Source organism: Schistocerca serialis, chromosome 12 (assembly GCF_023864345.2).
Source record: "Schistocerca serialis cubense isolate TAMUIC-IGC-003099 chromosome 12, iqSchSeri2.2, whole genome shotgun sequence".
Taxonomy (NCBI): domain Eukaryota; kingdom Metazoa; phylum Arthropoda; class Insecta; order Orthoptera; family Acrididae; genus Schistocerca; species Schistocerca serialis.
In genome coordinates, this window is record NC_064649.1 from 158,995,470 (window position 1) to 159,016,232 (window position 20,763).

Sequence of the window (20,763 nt, forward strand, 5' to 3'; positions counted from 1 at the left end):
GGGAGGTCGAGGTACGGAGGAAGTCTGCACGGGATGGTTCCTTCTTGAAGGCCCGTGCATCTGACTTCGATGTCTTCGTCTTAGCAGAAGCTGAGGAAGGTGCTCGTGTCTGTGGGGTGATGGGAGGAAGAGGAGACGTCGACCGCGCGATCTTAGCACTGGCCGAACGGACGACCGTGGTGCTGAAGGTCAGATCGCATGTCTGGGTTGCTACCTCCCGGGTAGTCCGAGGAGAGGCGAGGACAGTACTGTATTTCCCCGCTGGGAGCAGCGTGGGCTTCCTACTAGCCAATAGCTTGCGAGCAGCCGAGGTGGACACTTTCTCTTTGACCCTAATTTCTTGGATACAGCGTTCTTCCTTATAGACAGGACAGTCGCGGGAGGATGCGGCATGGTCACCCTGACAGTTCACACAACGAGGAGACGGAGGTGGACAGTCACCCTCATGGGCATCCCTGCCACAAGTGACACATTTAGCCGCATTGGAACAAGACTGTCTAGTGTGATTGAAACGCTGACACTGGTAACAGCGCGTAGGTGTCGGGACATAGGGGCGAACAGAAATAACCTCGTAGCCCGCCTTGATGCGCGATGGCAGCTTAACACTATCGAAGGTCAAGAAAATTGTCCGGGTCGGTACAAGGTCATTGTTGACCTTTTTCATGACCCTATGGACAGCCGTCACGCCCTGCTCAGCGAGGAATGATTGAAGCTCCTCGTCAGTCAATCCGTCGAGGGAGCTAGTATACACTACACCACGAGACGAGTTCAAAGTTCGGTGGGCCTCCACCCGGACAGGGAACGTGTACAGGAGGGTGGCCCGAAGCAGTTTTTGTGCCTGAAAGGCACTCTCAGTTTCTAGTAATAAGGTGCCGTTTCGCAACCTGGTACAAGATTTGACAGATCCGGCTATGGCATCTACGCCCTTCTGAATAACGAAAGGGTTGACAGAGGAAAAATCCTTTCCGTCCTCAGTTCGAGAAACTACGAGGAACTGTGGGGCAGGCGGTAGTACTTTTGTCACTGTTGGCTGGTCACGTTTCCGTTTTTGAGTCGAAGTCGAAAGAGATGGAGTAGAATCCATTGCGGAGGAATCCCCCATGATTGCCAGCGTCTCCGATGGCGCGCTCCTTCCTTGTGGGGACCCTCTCAGAGGGCACTCCCGCCTTAGGTGAATGTTTACACCTCAGGTCACACCTCCCGAGAAACAGACGGAGGGACCAATCGGCATGGTCAGAAGGTATCAGCTCAGGCAATCACCCCTCCCCGGGCCTGGCCTTTACCAGGGGGTACGCGCGTGCCTTACATGTCTACCCAGGGCGGGGAATTACGCGTTACCCCGTCACCGGCTACGCGTGCGAACGCGTGGGTCGGCCTTCAGGCACGCACAGGGAGGAAGGAAGAAGAGGAAAAAGAAGAGAGAGAGGGAGAAAGAGGACAGACTGCCTCAAACGCCGAGGCGGAGACCAGAGAAGGCAAGGAGAAGAAGGTAATGAGAAGGCAAGGAGAAGAAGGTAATGAGAAGGCAAGGAGAAGAAGGTAATGAGAAGGCAAGGAGAAGGCAAGGAGAAAAAGGCAATGAGAGGGCATGGAGAAAAAGGCAATGAGAAGGCAAGGAGAAGTCAAGGAAAATGAGTAAGGAAGACAGTGAGGTCGAGAAGAGCAAGGAAAGGAACCAACAAAAGGAAGGAAGAAACGAGAAGTGAAAAAACCAAAAAGACCACGATTATAGGTCGTGGAACCGTCCGTCTCCGGACGCAGGCGCTAACTACCCCCGTGAGGGGGATGGACTCCTTTTAGTCGCCTCTTACGACAGGCAGGAATACCGCGGGCCTATTCTTACCCCCGAACCCGCAGGGGGAGCAAGGGCCTTATCGACCATACGCCTGCTCTGTGAGCCTCTTCCACTTCTGCCTGTGCAATGGGCTGTTTGTCCAGTTGCTGCTGCTGTTCATCCTCGTTGTGTCCTCCCAAATCCCTCTTCTTCTCGTTCCTTCTATTGTTCTGCTGAATGCCATTCTAGGTAGTCTATTCTCTGTCATTCTTGCTATATGGCCTGCCCAATTCAACCTTCTCCTCTTGAGCACTTCGACAATGTTACGGTGTTTGTACAGCCCTCTTAGTTCTTCATTTCTTCTTATTCTCCATTCCATACAGGTCCAAAAATTTTCCTGAGTACTTTTCTTTCGAATATTAACAGTTTTTCTTCATCTTTCTTTCTAAATATTAATGTTTCACATCCATGTAACATCACAGGTATGTAAGCGGATTTTTAAGTTACTGCCAAGTGCTCTTTTTCAGGGTTCCCATAGGGCCTTCTCAGCTACCGTAGCGGTCCTGAACCCTGAAACGTGACGGCTAACGGGGCTCTGGTAAAGCTGCGATAGGCCTAGCAAGCCAGTAGTGGATAAATCAACTGCTTTTAAAAAGGGAACATGCCTCGGATCACGGAACGGATTTAAAGGAAACCGACCAAGCAATGGAAAAGGATTACGAGATGGTTTACGACTGGGCACCTTAAACGTAAGGACTCTAACTGGGAAGTTAGAAGAAATTGTAGAAATGATGGAAAGGAGGAAATTGGACATCTTGGGACTTGCTGAGACTAGGTGGAGAGGAGTTGGTGAAAAACCACTAAGTAAAGGATGTAAACTGTACTGGATAGGGAATGAGAGGGGAAGAAATGGAGTGGCAATAGTGGTCAGAGAGGGTCTGCAGGAGGAGGTGGAAGGTATCAATGATCGAATGATAAAAGCCAGACTACGGGTGAAAGGAAAAAGCATTGATATCATCCAAGCATATGCCCCGCAGGTGGGGTGTACAAAAAAGGAGAAGGAGGAATTTGAAGATGACATGCAAAAGCAGCTAAATGGAGGAAATCAGATTATAATAGGGGACCTCAATGCACATGTTGGCACAGACAGGAAAGGATTCGAGGAGATAATGGGACCAGAGGGCTGGGGGAACCGAAATAGAGAAGGAAAATTGTTGCTGGAATTCTGCAAGAGGAATGGGCTGGCGATCGCAAATTCCTGGTACAAGAAGAGAAGTAGCCACAAAATAACTTGGTACAGTGGAGACTGGTCCCAAACTTCAGTAGTAGACTATGTACTAGTGGATAGGCAGATGATGAGCAGCCTCACAGATGTTAAGGTCATTCCATCTGAGGCCTTAGACAGTGACCATCGGCTGTTGGTAGCCACCCTGAGAGAGAAAAAAGATAGGAGGGCAGCAGATATACAGGAGAAAAGGTTGAAGACATGGATGATGAAAGAGGATGAACGGAGGACCCAGTACCAGACACTGATCAGGAAGAAGCTGCCAAAGGGAGATCAGAGAACAGTGGAAGAAGAATGGGGAGATTTTAAGAGGGCTCTAGTTGAGGCAGCTGAGACTGTGTGCGGAAGAACTAGCACAAAGAGGAGAAGTAGGGAAACCCCATGGTGGAACAACATATGTAAAGAGGCAGTACTTCGAAAGAACAAAGCCTTCAGAGAATGGTTCCAGACCCGAACAGAGGAAGCTAGGGTAAAATATAAGGAAAAAAAGAAAGCGGCACAGACCATAGTAAGGGCGGAGAAGAAGAAGTGGATGGAAAAATGGACAAGAATGTTAGAAGAGGACAGTGAAGGGAACAAAAAAGTACTTTACACCATGGTAAGAAATAAGAGGAACGACAGAAGCGAGTGCCTGAGGATCATGGATAATAATGGAAGAGTTGTGGAGGAAATGCATGAGCTCAAAAAGATTTGGAAGGAGTACTTTGAAGATCTGTTGAATGCCGCCAAGCGGGTAACTAACAGCGATGGAGAGCCTAAGGCAGCAGACGATTATAATAGTGGGGAAATTGATGATCTAACTTGGAATGAAGTGGAAGAAGCCATAAAGAGGATGAAAGGGGGCAAAGCACCAGGTTGGGACGAAGTAACAGTGGATATGATACGAGCAGCAGGAGAAGTAGGAACCCAGTGGCTATACAGAGTGCTGAGGGTGGTGTGGAAGGAGAACAAAATTCCTGAGGATTGGAAGAAAGGAATTATAGTCCCGATCTTCAAGAAAGGGGATAAAAGGAGATGTGAGAACTACAGAGGAATCACCCTGCTATGCCACTGTGGAAAAATCTATGAAAAGATCCTGGAGAAGAGAATAAGAAGCAGTATTGAAAGTAGACTGCAAGAGGAGCAGTACAGTTTCAGACCGGGAAGATCAACAACGGACCTCATATTTGCGGTAAGGCAACTGCAGGAAAGGCACTATGAGTACGGGAAGGACTTAATCATGGCCTTTTTAGATATTGAGAAGGCGTATGACAGTATCTGTAGGGACAAGCTCTGGGATGTGCTGAACGCAAAAGGGATAGATGAAGAGATAACACGAAAAGTCAGAAAAATGTATGAGGGAAGTGAGAGTTGTGTGAAAGTGGGGAGGGAACGTACTGCATGGTTCAAGCTGGAAAATGGGCTGCGACAGGGAAGTGCACTTTCGCCTTTATTGTTTATTATTGTTATGGATGAAATCCTACAGCAAGTATCAGATGCAATTGGAGATCATAAAATGAAAGCAGTGCTTTTTGCCGATGACCTGATGTTATGGGGAAATTGCGAGAAGGAGGTGCAAGAGCAGTTAGATGCATGGGAGGCAACGGCAGCACAATATGGAATGCATTTCTCTGCAAAGAAAAGTGAAATAATTGTCACAACAAGGAAGAAGAATAGGTCAAATGTGGATATAACTTGTGGAGGGGAAAAACTACAAGTGGTAGAGAACTTCAAGTACCTGGGAAGCGTGATTGAAAGTAAGGGGGGAAACGCAATGGAAATAAATGAAAGGTGCAGAAAAGCAGGGCAGTTCTACAAATGCATTAGGGGGCTTATGTGGAGCAAGGAGGTGCCACAGAAATCCAAGGGAATTATATACCAAACCTACTTTGTCCCCATATTGGCATACAGAAGTGAGACATGGGTAATGCACAAAAGCGACAAAAGTAGAATACAGGCTAGTGAAATGAAGTTCCAGAGGAGCAGGTTGGGTGTAACAAGACGAGACAGATTGCGAAATGTGTATGTGAGGGAAAGAATAAAGGAGGAACCAGTACAGGACAGGATAGAAAAATCAAGACTGCAGTGGTATGGACACATGACGAGAATGGATGAGGGAAGAATTCCAAAGAGGATGTTTGATCTGCAACTGGAGGGGAAGAGGCCCAGAGGAAGACCAAGAGATAGATGGGTGAAGGGAGTGAAGGAATGTGTGATGAGAAGAGGAGAGAACTGGGCGAAGGTGGAAGAGGGGGAATGGTGGAAAGACAGAACACGATGGAGAGGCTTGTGTTCCCGACAGACCCAGCCAGTGGCTGGAAACTGTCCAAGATGATGATGATGCTAAGTGCTCTTTTTCTTAGAATTTTGATGAAACTATAAAGTGTCTTGTTTGCTGTTGATAAACGGGCATCTATTTCTATATCTGTTCTGTTGTTATTACTAAAAATACTTCCTAGGTACTTGAAGTGGTCAACAGTCTTGAAATTGAATCCATCTACCGTCAGAGGTGCATCTTTTCTGGTTTTATTACTTATGGGCAGGTATTCTGTCTTTTCTTCATTAACATGTAATCCTGTTTTCTCAGCAATTTTGTAGTAATTTTGCATCATTCTGATTAATTCTCTTTTGGAACTACTTATTAGTGCTACATCATCTGCATAGGCAAGTCTTGTAATGTTCACATCCCGTAGCTGGATCCCTTGTGGACTGGTTTTAGAAAATTCTCTATCAATCTTCTCTAGGACAAGGTTAAATAAAATAGATGTAATGGCATCCCCTCTCAGTCCAGTGTACACCTTAAAATCTTCAGTTTCTCCTACCGGTGTCTTTATGCAACAAAATTTCATCGATGCACATTTTAACTAATCTGATTAATTTTGATGTTATTTTAAATTCCTTCACTATATTTACGAGTGACTGCCGGTGTATGCTATCATAGGCCTTTTTAAAATCTACGAATAATATGTGGACATCTACACTGAATTCCCACGCCTTCTCAGTTACTTGTCTTAGGGTGAATAAGTTATCTAATGTGGATCTGTTTCTGCGGAAACGATTGGCTCGCACCGAGAAAATCCGCCACAACTGCCAGTGTCTCCAATGGCGCGCTCCTTTCAACTGGAGGTCCCTCTTCCACAGAGAGGGGCTCATCTGCCTTAGGTGACTGTTCGAGCCTCCTGAACACCTGACAGAGGGACCGGCAATTTGGGAAGGTAGCAGCTCAGGCAATCATCCCTCCCTGAGCCTGGCCCGTACCAGGGAGTATGTGCGAACCCTACGTGTTAACCCGGCACCGGGTATTAGGCGTTACCCAGCCACGTGTCAGAAGTGTGGGCCGGCCTCCGAGGAGGAACCTCAATGGCCAAATAGGACGAAAGATAGAAGGCGAAGGGGAGGGGGGGGGGGGGGGGGGGGGGAATAGGAATGAAAAACAGTGGAGAGTATTCTGATATCTACTACCGAAAATGCAGAATACAGTTCGAAAAACAGCCCGGACGTGTTCCCCGAGAGAGGGGAAAAAGGATATGAGGAGGATAGACGTGCAACATGGAAGGGAATAGTGCCGCAAAGTTAGGGCCCTGCGGTAGTCGAGCAGGAACTCGCCAAAGAATTGAGGCCCCTGGGGGGTCATATCTGGGTTGTTCTGCTTTTGACAGCTACATTGCTGGAACTGTAATTACAGCTCCATTGCACGTTAAAGTCTTGCTGTTAAGGTCACCCTAAGTAATAATAATTAAACTTGGGTATCCTTTTGTGTTTATCATGAGTCTCGGATTCAAATTCTAAGGTCAAGTAGGGGAAAACTTTTTCTGTTCTGTTATTGAATCGAAGCCATCTGGAGCACGTTTCCGTGCAGGTCCTTCTCATGTAAAGTAGCACTTGCCTCAGTGTAGGCACCGAGTCTATTTCTTTGAGTGCTCGAAAGATGTTTGCCTGTCGATGGTGTTTGTGTATCTCGTGTCGTTTTTGAAAAATTGTGAGAAAATTTCATACAGGAATTTTCTGAACTTAATTGACACAGCATGTGTGGTAGTGGGTGGTACGTGAGAGCACTCGAACGGGACAGAATGAGTGGTCTGTGGATGGCAGGTCTATCGTTCCGTGACACTGCAGCTCGTACAGAGCACGCTGCTTCGACAGTGCGTATGTGCAACCGGTGGAGAGAAGATTCTCTGGCCTGACGTTCAGATAAAACTGCCTATTCACCTTGGGCATGAAATCTACTAGTTCAGTTAAGTCTACATGTTTCAAATTTGATCTAGTAGTTTTTAAAGCATTTGTGTTTCTAGTTTAATGATTACCTTCCACCTATGTATTTGAGCACTAGATTTTGCAAGGCATCTACAAACTATGGAGAAATGACAAATTGTGGTCTCCCTCTATGTGACCTGAAGAAAATGGTGGTATCCAACTCTGATGAAGAATATGTTACTTTTAAAAAAACTTCATCGTGGTAAAGTTTCTGAAACGTACATTGTTAGCATGAGCATCAACTTTTGGTTTGGTAATGAGGTCTGTAACACTCTTAAAGGTTCTCAGATCCTCAGCATCTATTTAACTGACTGAAGCCACGAAATTCCTTCAAGACCTTCCAGCTTTTATGAAGAAGTGGGTGTCAGTGTGGGCAGCAAGCACTCCTACAACAATGAATATTTGTGCTTTGGACCAACGTGGAAGTGAACATCAGAGTACTGCCGACAAAGGCCTTAATGGCCGAAAGCTATAACTGTGTGAATCTTTTTGTTGTGCCTATCGCGACTCAGCATCTCCGCTATATGGTGAGTAGCAACTTTCCTTCTTTGGTATTGTTACAATAAAATTTTAAGTCAATGTAACTGCACGTTAATTACCTTTCCGTAACCTCTCCTACTTCAGAAACTGAGCTCTACTTATAACACTCAATAGAGGTTATCTTTCTTCAAAAATTCTAACTTAAAGGCAGTACTGACCGTTTGAGAAACAAATGCACATCAAAAGACAAAGGAGACTCTGAAGCAGTAAACACTATTTGCAGCACCCAGAGAACGTAACCAGAAGTCGTTAAAATATCTGAAACAAAAATAGAATTTACACTTTGGCCGCAAACACTAAATCACACCCTTCCTCGGGGCAGCAGCTGTCACATGTCAAAATCAATTGAGAGAAGGTTATATGGATAACACACTGCACAACAGTGCCTAAAATTTTTTGCCCTATTTCTCTTATACTTTACAAACCTATCATGTTCCATGAAGTCTTTTTGTGGCTCTAACGCAAAAAGTGCATTCTCATTCCATCGGTTAGTGGGCAGAGCAACTGGCAATGCTGGAAAAGTTAAATTTTCCAAAGAATACCTATTAACTGGCAAAGCAAACTCGAGAGCTGCTGAGGATGGCAGCACAGGGGGAGATAGTAATGACATACACTCCGGTATTATTACAAGTGGATCCATGTTGTCAAATCCAATACAGACATCACTACAGGCCATTACCTGCTGAACGCATTTTGGTTCAAAAGTGCTCCTCAGCGACCAACACTTCAAAAGCATTTACTGAGAGCAAAATGTGTATGAATCCACATTTCCACTGAATTAATCGCTGGCAGCTTTAATATAGAGACTTACTTTCTTGCGTAAATGTTTATTGCACTATGCTCATTTTTAAACTATTGACTCATTCACACACCTGACAATGTCTTCATTCCGGCACCTTCAGGACTGAATCATATAGGCAGAAAAATTTTTCTCCAAGTTTCCCCGCTAGCTATGAAATTTTGCAAAATTGGCATTTTTTAATATTATTCACAATATCACAGCAATTTCTGGCTAATAAGACATTTATCCATATTGTAAATGGTATATTTACTGTGTGGGTTTATCATCATCATCTTCTTCACTTTCTTCTTCTTCTTCTGCTGCTCACACGTTTCATTGGCACTTTGACTTTTTTCTTCTTCTCAACGCCAATAACCTTAGTGACACTATCTGAAAGCCAATACAGCTGCTTCCCATCTTGTCCTCCTCCAAATTGGAGTGCAGCTGCAGCCAGCCACACGACCGAGTTATTTTCACAAGAGCTGGGTCTACAGTAATGTCAGCTCAATTGTGTGTTTTAGCGAACTATTACTCAATGTCCACAGAGATTAAGTACTCAATTGATTATATTTTTTGCATTTTATACAACACAATTACATGAGCAATTCTCAATGCCATACTGTTGACAATACATTGAGAACATTAAGTCAACCCTCACAGCATGCGCCTTCAGTCTGACTTAACGGTTATCAGTAGATACTGATTACGACATCATCAAATGCTTGTGCAATTGTGTTGTATAAAATTAGGTAATATATATGTTAGGAATTGCTAAGTGCAATTTATTTTTATGCTACACTACATTTTAGTCTGTAGCGTATAATGACAATGCAATTAAAGAATATTCCGAGCACCCGAGAAGGTTCCAAATTCCAAATCTAACTCTGAGTAACTTCTTCAGCGATTCTTAATTAGAAAGGTATATAGCTGTAATTGGTAAGCAAATATTCAGCTTAATTTTTGTGTGTGATTTTTCACAACAGCAACACTACAGACACAGGATGTATCTCTACACCTGGTTTTAAATTCAAATAACAGAATCTCCAGAAACACTACTATAACTGACTGACAATACAGGGGGGGGGGGGGGGGGGCAGTTACTGGGAAAAGGAAAGCAAACAGCTGTAAGCCTGTGGCACACACCTGTCCTCCGACTTCTGACGAGTAGAGTCGAGGGTAACCGCTGCACTCCCATTTGCCTCCGAAGCGCCGTCCGACTCCTTTACTGCGGGTGGCACCTTCACAGCTGGCGGAGTCGCCGGAGCTTTTACGGCGTTTGGCGACTTCGCGACACACGGGGCTCCTAAAACGTTAGCTTTAACTGGCGGATTCACCTAAGATGGGAAAACGGGTATTAACGACGTATTACGTAATGCAATTACGAATTACTATTTCGTACAAATGACTATAGACTCAATATAAATACTTTAGTTTTTAAATGTTTCAGCCAGTATTTTAAAATGACACTACACTAAAATAAATGTAACACACACTCGTAGTAATGTCAAGCAGAAACACACGTGCACGACATACTTAGATATGCTGAAAGCAGAAGTGATGCACTGAAAGTGATTTAGGATCCACTTACTGATCACAGAAACACTGGTGCCACAAACGGATTTGTCCTCTTAAAGTCATTCCCCTGATAAAGTAAACAGCATTTGACACGGGAGGGTGAGAGTGATGGCTTGTGGACACAGTAACCCTCTCCTTGAAAACTGACTAACACACTGGATCAAACGCACCACTGTGTATCAGTTTTGGATGTGGAGGTCTCAGGCGTGTGCAAAAGCTCAAACTCCTCTAGTGTAAGCAAACACTGTCAATGACAGATTTCTGCACAGGAAATGTGCAGAGTAACTGTAGAGTATTAGAGATGACTGCACGGAAACAGGGGCAGAAATAAACCACACAATACACCGTATCCAAAAGTTATGTAAACTTACACAACACTTCAAAATGAGAAAGAATTCTTAAAACAGACACAGCTGCAACTTTCATAAAAACGTCATTTATATCGCACGGAATTAAATACACTATTGCCGAGGTGGACATACTCGGGATGTCAGTGTTAAAGGACTGTGGATGAGAATGGGTGCATCACACGATCAGTCCTGGACAAATATAGAACATGACACTATAAGATAATTGGATACATAAAAAGAAAAAAATCTACTCACCACGTGGCAGTAGAAGGAGTCAAGTTAACTTGTGAGCTACCGGGTAAGGTACTTTTTCCTTTACCCAAATCTCTCGAACAACCCGCTCATCTAGATACACGGGACAATCCCGGGAGGAGGCGGCGTAGCTGCCTCTGTAGTTAATACGGTGGGGAGGAGGCGGCGGACATTCGCCCTCGTGTGCATCCCTGCCACAGATTACACATCGGGCCGGGTGTCGACAAGACATTCTAGTGTGATTGAACCGACGACACTGGTAGCAGCACAATGGATTCGGAATGTACAGCCGGACTGTGACGATTTCATAGCCCGCTTTAATCTCTGACAGCAGCGCCACCCTATCAAAAGTGAGGAAAAGAGTGTGGGTGGGCACCGAGGAGGAATCAACCTTTTTCATTACACGACGGATGGCAATGACACTCTGATGTGAGATGTAAGATTGTATTACAGCCTCGGTTAGACCGTCAAGCAGCCCGGTGTAAACTACACCACCGTGGGAAGAATTCGAAGTTCTACGAGCCTCGACATGAACAGGTTAGCCGTGGAGAAGCGAGGCAGCAAGTAGCTGTCGTGCTCGAGAATCGGAAGCCATCTCCAAAAGCGAAGCGCCATTCTGTAAATGAGAGCAGGATTTCACTGGGCCAGCAATGGCATCGACACCTTTCCGAATAATAAATGGATTGACGGTGGCGAAGGACTGACTGTCTTCAGTACGTGATACCGCAAGGAACCGCGGTGCAGCGGGAAGGGTCTTCACACGGTAGTCCCATTACATTTACATTTTGTCTACGTCGACGGAGAGGATGAGTGACACGTCGCGAGGAAATCCCCCACGACTGCCAGCGTCTCCGATGGTGTCCTCCTGCCAACTGGGGGCCCCCTTCACGTGGGGGCACACCTGCCTGATGTTACTGTTCACACCTCAGGTCACACCTCCCCGACACCTGACAGTTGGACCGATGGGCAATCTGGGAAGGTTACAGCTCAGGCAATCACCCCCCCCCCCCCCTCTCCCCCCCTGGGCCCGGCCCGTACGAGGGGATACGTGCAAACCCTACCTGTCGACCCGGGGCAGGGAATTACGCGTTACCCGGTCACCTTTTACACGTCAGACGCGTGAGCCGGCCTTCGGGAGCGCACAGGGAGGAAGAAGAATGAAATAGGATCCTCAAATGCCTAAGCGGAGGAACGAGAGGAGAAGGGAAACAGTTGAAGGAAAAGGGAGCCAAAAAGAAAGTTGAGACCGTTCGCAGGTCGTGACAGAATGCAGATTGTTCCCAATAATACCCCACACGTGTTCCCCAACGGAGGGGGAAAAAGAATATCAAGAGGATAGGGAGGAGAAAGTGCTGCAAAGGCCTCGGACCCCGTGGTAGCCGAGCACTAACCCGCCAGAGTGGCAAGCCCCCCTAGGGGGCAAAGTGGTCGTGAGGAGTCAGTACTGTTTCCTGGAGGCAGAGAACAAGCGGACAGTGCGATTCTAAGAGCAGCCGTAAATCCTCTCTGTCTCATCGAAGGCCACGAAAGTTCCATTGAAAGAGAGTCGTAACAAAGAAAGGGGAGGAGGGAAAAAATGAAGGGGTGTCACTTCGGTGGCTGCCAAGTGCCGGCCTTCAAGGACTAACTGCTACTGGGTGCAGAGTCTGGAGAGTTCTGTTCCACGAGATCTACAGAAGTGTCGGCATTCACCCTCTCTTCGTCTGTGTAATCCAGGGCAGAAAAACATGTTGGCAGTGCGTAATGTAGACATGGAGGTCAGCCGGTAATGGTGTCACGTGGCGTTACCATTTAAAGGTACCCCTGTGTCGGCGAAGGAGAAGACAATTTATCTTTGTTCGATTTCTTGGAGCCTTTCCGATAGGCAGAAGTCTCAGATGTTTGTTGGCCGGAGGGATGGAGGAAGTCGTCGCACGAGCATTCTGTCCAACCTTTCCAGTTGTATTACAGGTGACTTTGTCCTGTGAGGCGAAAGTTTAACAGTCTGATGCACAGCTGGATGAGGAGATGGTGATGCTACCACGACAATGGACAATTTCACAACCACAGTACTGAATTTCAGGTTACACATCTGCATTGCCGTGTCCTTCGTGAAGCGAAATGTAGCAAAAACAGCGCTGTAAGTGCCAGATGAGAGAATGATGGGTTTGCGACTAGTCAACGACTTGCAAGCGACCGGGTAAGGAACTTTTTCCTTTACCCAGATCTCCCCGACAGCCCGCTCACCGAGATAGATGGAACAATCTCGCGAGGAGGCAGCACGGTCACCATTGCATTCTATACAGTGGGGAGAAGAAGGCAGACAGTGCCCTTGTGAGCATTCCTACCAGAAGTTTGGCCGGGTGTTGACAGGACATTCTAGTGTGGTCGAAATGATGACCTGGTAGCAGTGCATCAGGTTCAGAGTGTACAATCAGGCTGTGATAACTTCATAGCCTGCTTTGATCTTCGACGGAAGCATTACTCTATCAAATATGAGAAAAAGAGTGTGTGTGGGCACTAAGGATGCATCTACTTTTTTCATCACCCAATGGACTGCAATGACACCCTGATCAGTGAGGTACGTTTGGGATTCTGCTTCAGTCATACCATCGAGCAGCCTAGTGTAAACAACATCACGGCAAGAATTCAGAGTTCTACGGGCCTCGACAGGAACAGGACAGCTGTGGAGAAACGAAGTGGCCAGCAGTAGTTGTGCTTGAGAATCAGAAGTAGTCTCCTAAAGCAAAGAGCCACTGCGTGAATGAGAGCAGGATTTTACAGGGCTGGCAATTGCATTAACACCTTTCTGAATATGAAATGGATGACCATCTTCAGTACATGAAACTACAAGGAACTGTGATGCAGCTGGGAGAGTCTTGGCATCAGGAGCTTCATTCCGTTTACGTTTGGTAGATGTGGACTGTCAAGATGACGATTGGCTCATTGTGAGAAAATCCCCCCGATTGCCAGTGTCTCCGATGTACACTCCTTCCAACCAGGGGACCCTTAGGTGATTGTTCACACCCAGGTCACACCTCCGGAACACCCAAAAGAGGGAAAAATCGGCAATTTGGGAAGGTAGCAGCTCAGGCAATCACCTCTCCCTGGGCGCGGCCTAGCGGAGGCTACATGTGAACCATACCTGTCGACCTGGGGCTGGGAGTTATGTGTTAAAAAAAGCAGAATACATTTCCAAAAACAGCCCAGCCATGTTCCCCAAGGGAGGGGAAAAAGAATACAAGAGGATAAACATGCAGCATGGATGGGAAAAGATGCTGCAAAGACTGGTAGCCAAGAACGAACCCGCCAAAGAGCAGTGAGCCCCTGGGGGGAATTCGCAGTGTTGCAGAGAAATTCGGAGAACACTTTTCCCAGTATTTTTAGCCATTTCATCTACTGTGTATTCGTTGTGTGCCACACTGTTTTCTTTACCGATTTCTAGTAGTTCTTTGTTAAACATACTGTCTTCAACAGCAATATTTTTATATTTTAACCATTCTGATGTATTTTGCTTTTTGGAATTCGCATTAGCAACCTTCCCTTTTTTGCAAGAATGGTACGGCATGTTATCAAAAACAATAACTGCATTTTCGTGAAGCCAAAAAAGAACATCTTTAAACCATTTCTTGAACATATCGGTGCACATCTCTTCATCTGATCCCCACACTTCATGGGTCTGAAAATTCACAGACAGCCTAAAAAAAAAAAAAAAACAACCCTGCTTTGCTCCCAAAGTGTGCGATAACCAGGTGTTCACCCACTGGGCCCTTGCTTCCAGTGGGTAAACTGGACAGAAACTCTTGTTTAGAGGATTTACCGTATTTACTCGAATCTAAGCCGCACTTTTTTTCCAGTTTTTGTAATCCAAAAAACCGCCTGCGGCTTAGAATCGAGCGCAAAGCAAGCGGAAGTTCTGAAAAATGTTGGTGGGTGTCGCCACAACTAACTTCTGCCGTCGAATATATGTGGCGCTACATAGGCATGCTTTGTAGGCACAGAGATAAATACTGGCACCAAAACAGCTGCGTCAAAAAAAAAAAAAAAAGTGGAAGACGAGCTTTTTTCTCCGCCCCGAGTTTCGACCACTGCATTTTCGTAGATTATTCAACGAAGTAAATACAAATTCCGGATGAATTGTGAATCACATGCAGTATTCTCTTCACCATAAGAATAATACAAATATAAACATTTTGCCATGTATTGTTTCGTGTTTGCTGCTATCTCGTTTAAATCCTGTCTGCCTAATAAACTACGAAACTAGAGTGAGACAACAGCAAACGCGGAAGAATATACATATCATGCCATCTTTATATTCGTATTATTCTTATGCCTATGAAGCATGGCAATTGACTACATTTTTAAATCTAAGATGACTCTAATTTCTGTGCAGAATGTAATGTACTAAAGAGGTGCCTATAAAGATTTTCAAACGTAGGAAAATTTTCGCTAAACTGTCGTTCATAACATCTATCATACGCAGTCTATTATTTGGTTCTTGTTAATCATTAGCAAAGAAAGCAGCAGTGTAAGTAACAACAGATACCAGTCTCTTGCCATTGTTTCGCTAATGAGACGATTCCTCTTTTTTTTTTTTTTTAAATTATAAGCGATGGTAGCGCACACAAATGGAAGCCATGCCGCGAGCGGTGACAGGCCGTAAACACGAACTATCAGAATGCAACAAACAATGCATTACACAGTACAGTAATGCATTTTCAGCTTGGAGTGACGTAAACACCTATAACAAAGAAAATGGCGCTTATCAGATCAAAGAAAAATAAGCAATCAATTCAAACCAGACAAAGCACGTGAAAAAGGAATCGTACCCGTATAAATAAGGACGGAGCGCCTGACGCATAGCAATGGCTACCAGGCAAAGCGTAACTGCTAAGCTTACGACTCGAACCAAACTTCTGTAGCTGTATCGTCATTCATTCGATCTAAATTGCGTCTCATATTACAATGGACAAACTTTGTTTCGATTTGGAGATGTGGCCTAAAACTTTTGTCTCCCCTTGAATTTCGAGTCTCAAATTTCAGGTGCGGCTTAGATTCGGGAAAAATTTTTTTCCTCGATTTCGAGTCTCATTTTTCAGGTGCAGCTTAGATTTGAGTGCGGCTTAGATTCGAGTAAATACGGTAATGGCGTTATCCACCCAGATGTTATTTCAGGTATGTCCTGCATTCAACCACGTCTCGTCCAAATAGTAAATGGGCCTTCCTTCATCTCTCAACAATTTAATGGTTCGCAGATAATACCACCTCCATAAAATGATGTCATCCCTGTCTATTAGCAGGCCATTGCTTCCACACCAAAATGTAAATAATATATAAAATGTAATTCTCCGAAAATTGCCCAACTCTAGATGTTTGTTCATGTCAGCAAGCACTTTGTAAATTGTTAGCAATTCGTTGTGGAATAAATGAGGAGACATGAACAACACTTACTGAAAGCTTCTGCCATGATTGTTCTTTTTTTAGGAAACTTCAGAGTGTGTGGCCTTGTACTCATTTATCAAATGATACAGCGAAGAATAACCAACACCTGCATGTGCAGCTGTTTTTAAAACAATATCAGTCATTCATTGCTCGATACAACAGCTCTGTTTTATAAACATTAAGAACCACGTGTTTCTCTGCAGAACTTACTGACTTCTTTTTTTATCACTATTCGGGTGAACTCAAAACTGACATGTCGACATCGATTGCTGTTATCTGTGGAGGATGACATAACGAGTTTAGGCGTATGTGATACTAATGGGAGAAAAAAAAGAGTAACTATTGGGTGAGCAGAGAAACAGTGATCAATTAATGCGATCACAACCACTGATACTTACATTAATAATCAAAAGGTCTTCGAAACATGATAAACCTTACAATCAGATCCTATGCTCACACGCTAACAACTTTTACTCGCAACATATGCGGCCACACTGACCGAGCGCTTCCCGTATTGTTTACCGCTTGACTGCAGTGCTCTGGTCACATGATTTGATGTGTTTCCAGTCTGTCTCTCATTTCGGTGAATGGACTGTAGGCATAAGTGACAGAGTACGTAGCTCACAATGTTGCTTCTTTGAATACGTTTCTCATTTCACCCCACCGCTGTCAGTACTCATTTGTTTGAGTCTGTTGTTCCTTTGTTTTCATTCTCCTCCAGCACTCTTTTCCCCATTCTTCGATGTCCAAGTTTCAGACACACAAAAGCGTATGTTCCATACGGATCTCTCTGTTCGAAAGCATTTCAGACAACGGTCTGTCTGTACCCTCCACAGTGAGTCTGTCGACATCCCATATTAAGAGGAAGAAAGCACCTTTTATGCAGTTCAGAATGCTATATACGGTGCCTTCCTGGATACAAGGGATCATTTGTCGCACACTGGGATTTTGTTTTTCCATCTCTTACAGTTGTGGGGTTAATACTATTATTGTTTATTGTGATGTGTGTGATATCCAACAATGACAGAAGCAAGTTTGTCAAACATTATTTAGTAGGAAAGCTCAATGTCGTTCTCTGTACCAAGGGATTGCCGTACGAGATCGGTCGGGGGAATGTTTGTGCATTATGTGCTTCCTTTGAAAGAGGAAAATTTAATGGCTGAGTGGTACCCAATTCTCCCTACTGACAAGTCGTTCATCAGAACTGCTGCAGGTCTGAAGGCAAACAAGAACATTTGCTGTGAATAACTGCAAGGAAATGAACAAAAATTTATAGGGAGGACGAAAGAGACTAAACTTTAAGGAACTCAGCTAATTTGATCTTTGTAGCATCATTTGAGACAGGTAGCTGGGTAAAAATCAGAGAGAGGGAAGGAAACATCAAAAAGTAAGCCTTGGCAACAAGGCCTGAAGCGACTATACTGTAGACGTTGACAAAATCCTGCTATGGCTTCTGCTTCGTAACATCCTAATGATTATCTTAAAAAGATGGTGCTTACGGAACTAATCTCTCTCCATAAACCACTGTTTCCCTGATACCAAATTGAGGAACTGGAAAAAACATGCGGACATACAGTCATGGGGCTTCAGTCTATCACTGCCATTTCAATCAGCGTAGATACGAGTCCAATTTAAGGGTCGGTTTGCCACCAACAAAAAATCTACGACCAAGCTGTTAGATCAGTTACCTTTGAGGACAGAAAGAGAATCCTTTCACTGCTGCGAGCACGTGTACAGGCCACGCTATGCTATTCCTGTACGGTCGAGGATGTGTATACGCACGCCACTCGGGTTTTCCTACAATGCTACAGACAACTTAAAAGTGTCCCGAGCTGCCGAGCAACTTCTGTATCCGCGTGAACAAAAAAGTTCAAGAATTTATCTTACAACATATGTGCCTTATTCTGTGCTACAATTTGCAAAAAAACTCGTTCTGATATGGCGCTTTTTATGTCCACACGAATCGCGATGTGCAAGGACACGAATGGGCGTGTTACGTGACACAGTCCTTCAGATACGAAACCCGATAACTCTAGAACGAAATGAGATATCCTTCTGCTCTCAATTTCAAACAAAATTTCTGTATCTTATCTACATTTCATTCACTGTAATGTATGAGCTAATATCAACCATACATAAAGTTTACACAATGCATTTTTACCTCTGCAGATTCTTTACAACTGGATGCAATGTTTTACTTTTTTGATGCTGTGCAATATGATGGATAACAAAAAGAAATTCAGTTCAAAATCGAGTGAAGATACGAGAGAGGTTTAAGATAAGAGAGATTGATCGGGAGTAGGAGACAGCTGCTAGGCTTTCTGTCTGTGAAGAGCTGCCTGTCCAGTGGAAGTACACATTCAGCGCACGTCTCCACCTGCTGTAGTGGGCGAGCGAAATTCTGTGCAGACGTGAGTGGAAAGTGTCCTGAAAAGACAAGACTTTAATTCACAATGCAGAACTGTATCTCTGATATATTCTTCTTCTTCTTCTTATTCTTCTTCTTCTTCTTCTTCTTCTTCTTCTTCTTCTTCTTCTTCTTCTTCTTCAACCTGGTATGGAAGCAGCACCTGAGGTGGAGGCAAGTGTTTGAGTTGAGGCCCACAAGTACGGATGATGTAATATAACGAAGTTGTATCGTTAATTGAAGAGAGAATATAAGTTTTAAATGGAAAGAGGTGTTTAAGATGCTTTTGTAACTAGATAAAGAATTGAGCTCTCTTTCAGCATATTACTTACCTCTTCGGTGAAAAAGACCCAATCACAGGGAGGGGGGGGAGGTGGGGGGGGGGGGGGGGGTTGGAACTGAATAGCAGGATCAGCTCTGGATTATGCAATAAATAATAAAGGTGATGAAAGTTGTGCCAGGCATGCACACGTGGACTTTAAGGAATCAAGATAGTTTGATAGCTCAATGTGCAAAATTGATACATATTCAGTCCACAGACAAGTTAAGACCCACATCAAGCAAAAACAGTGCACTACTAATATTAGAAAAATTGGATAGTAAGTATTTCATAAAGGCCGGAACACTGTCTCTCAGCACAGGCGCCAGCATTCGGCGAGCAGTACAGACACAACGAAAGCTGCCACAGCACGGAAGACAGAGAGCACAGGTGTAGCAGTGAAAAGGTTCATCACATGTAGCGCATCGTGGGAAGACTGGCACAATTAAGTTATTTCAGAAAATTCAGGAGAGGAACTGATTGTGTCACTGAATAATCACAGTGACTTCCACTTCAAGTATCTGTGGGAGTGAAGAGTAATGTCATTAGAGTTTTTCCTATTGTGCATACAGAAAAGGTGCACAGGCAGATTCAGCTGAATTAACTATTAATACAGAAGCTGTTATCAGCAACTTTAGTCTTTAACTTACTAACAAAATCCCTTTCACTGTTTGGAATATAATTGCATTAACACTAAGCTAGTGTACTTTATAGTGCTGTTCTTCCTTCTGCCACATATAAAATCAAAATTACACACGTTCCGTGCAGGTACAGCAACTCTACACGACCACACGCAACCCCCACAATCTTCTGCTGAGGCGTCAATCCTATCCGAGTAATTTTTGATAGAATGTAGCTCTCAATCTCGGCACTCCGATATCAGGGCCCCACAAAACTAAATACCATTTTTATACCGATCGAAAAGTGGTTTTACAAAGTTCTCGGTCAATGCAACAACAACGAAGTTACCAATTCCATATCTCTAGTCTTTTTCGCACACTTCTGCAGAGAGTAGGATTACCACAGTGTGCCGGAGAGGCGAGCGGAGCAGCAGTGGTGGCGGCGGCGGGGCCCGCGGTAGCTGCGGGTGGATCACCAGCTGCCGGGCGAGTGGCGGCTGCACCAGCTGCAGGGGCGGCTGCGCCGCCAGCCGGTACTGCTGTGCCAGCAGCGGCAGCGACACCACCGGCAGGGGCTGCGCGTGGGCGGGCACGGGTGGCAGCAGTTGGCCGGGCACCCCGACGAGTGGAGGCTGCGTGCAGACACGTCCCTCGTCCCAGTCCTGTGCACTCTCAGACATTACTGTTACCAGTTATGACGGCTACCGTAAAAAACCTGGATATACTGAAAGAACCCGAAGTTTTACAGAGTTTCAGGGAGAGCATAAGGGAACAATTGACAGGAATGGGGGAAAGAAATGCAGTAGAAGAAAAATGGGTAGATTTGAGGGATGAAATAGACAAGACAGCAGAGGATCAAGTAGGTACAAAGACGAGGGCTAGTAGAAATCCTTGGGTAACAGAAGAGATACTGAATTTAATTGATGAAAGGAGAATACACAAAAATGCAGTAAATGAAGCAGGCAAAAAGGAATACAAATGTCTCAAAAATGAGATCGACAGGAAGTGCAAAATGGCTAAGCAGGGACGGCTAGAGGGCAAGTGTAAGGATGTAGAGGCTTATCTCACGAGGGGTAAGATAGATACTGCCTACAGGAAAATTAAAGAGACCTTTGGAGAAAAGAGAACCACTTGCATGAATATCAAGAGCTCAGATGGAAACTCAGTTCTAAGCAAAGAAGGGAAACAGAAAGGTGGAACGAGTAT

General features: G+C 44.8%; 1 protein-coding gene across 1 annotated transcript in view; it reads right to left on the minus strand.

Moving 5' to 3' along the window:
• LOC126428154 (uncharacterized) overlaps positions 1-20,763 on the minus strand; it is a 50,618-nt gene that overhangs the window by 23,623 nt on the left and 6,232 nt on the right. The window contains exons 2-3 of the mRNA XM_050090063.1: positions 19,959-20,189; positions 9,757-9,947 (exon numbers count right to left, since the gene is read on the minus strand). Coding sequence (XP_049946020.1) covers positions 9,757-9,947; positions 19,959-20,189 — 422 coding nt within the window. The remainder of the gene's footprint in view (positions 1-9,756; positions 9,948-19,958; positions 20,190-20,763) is intronic.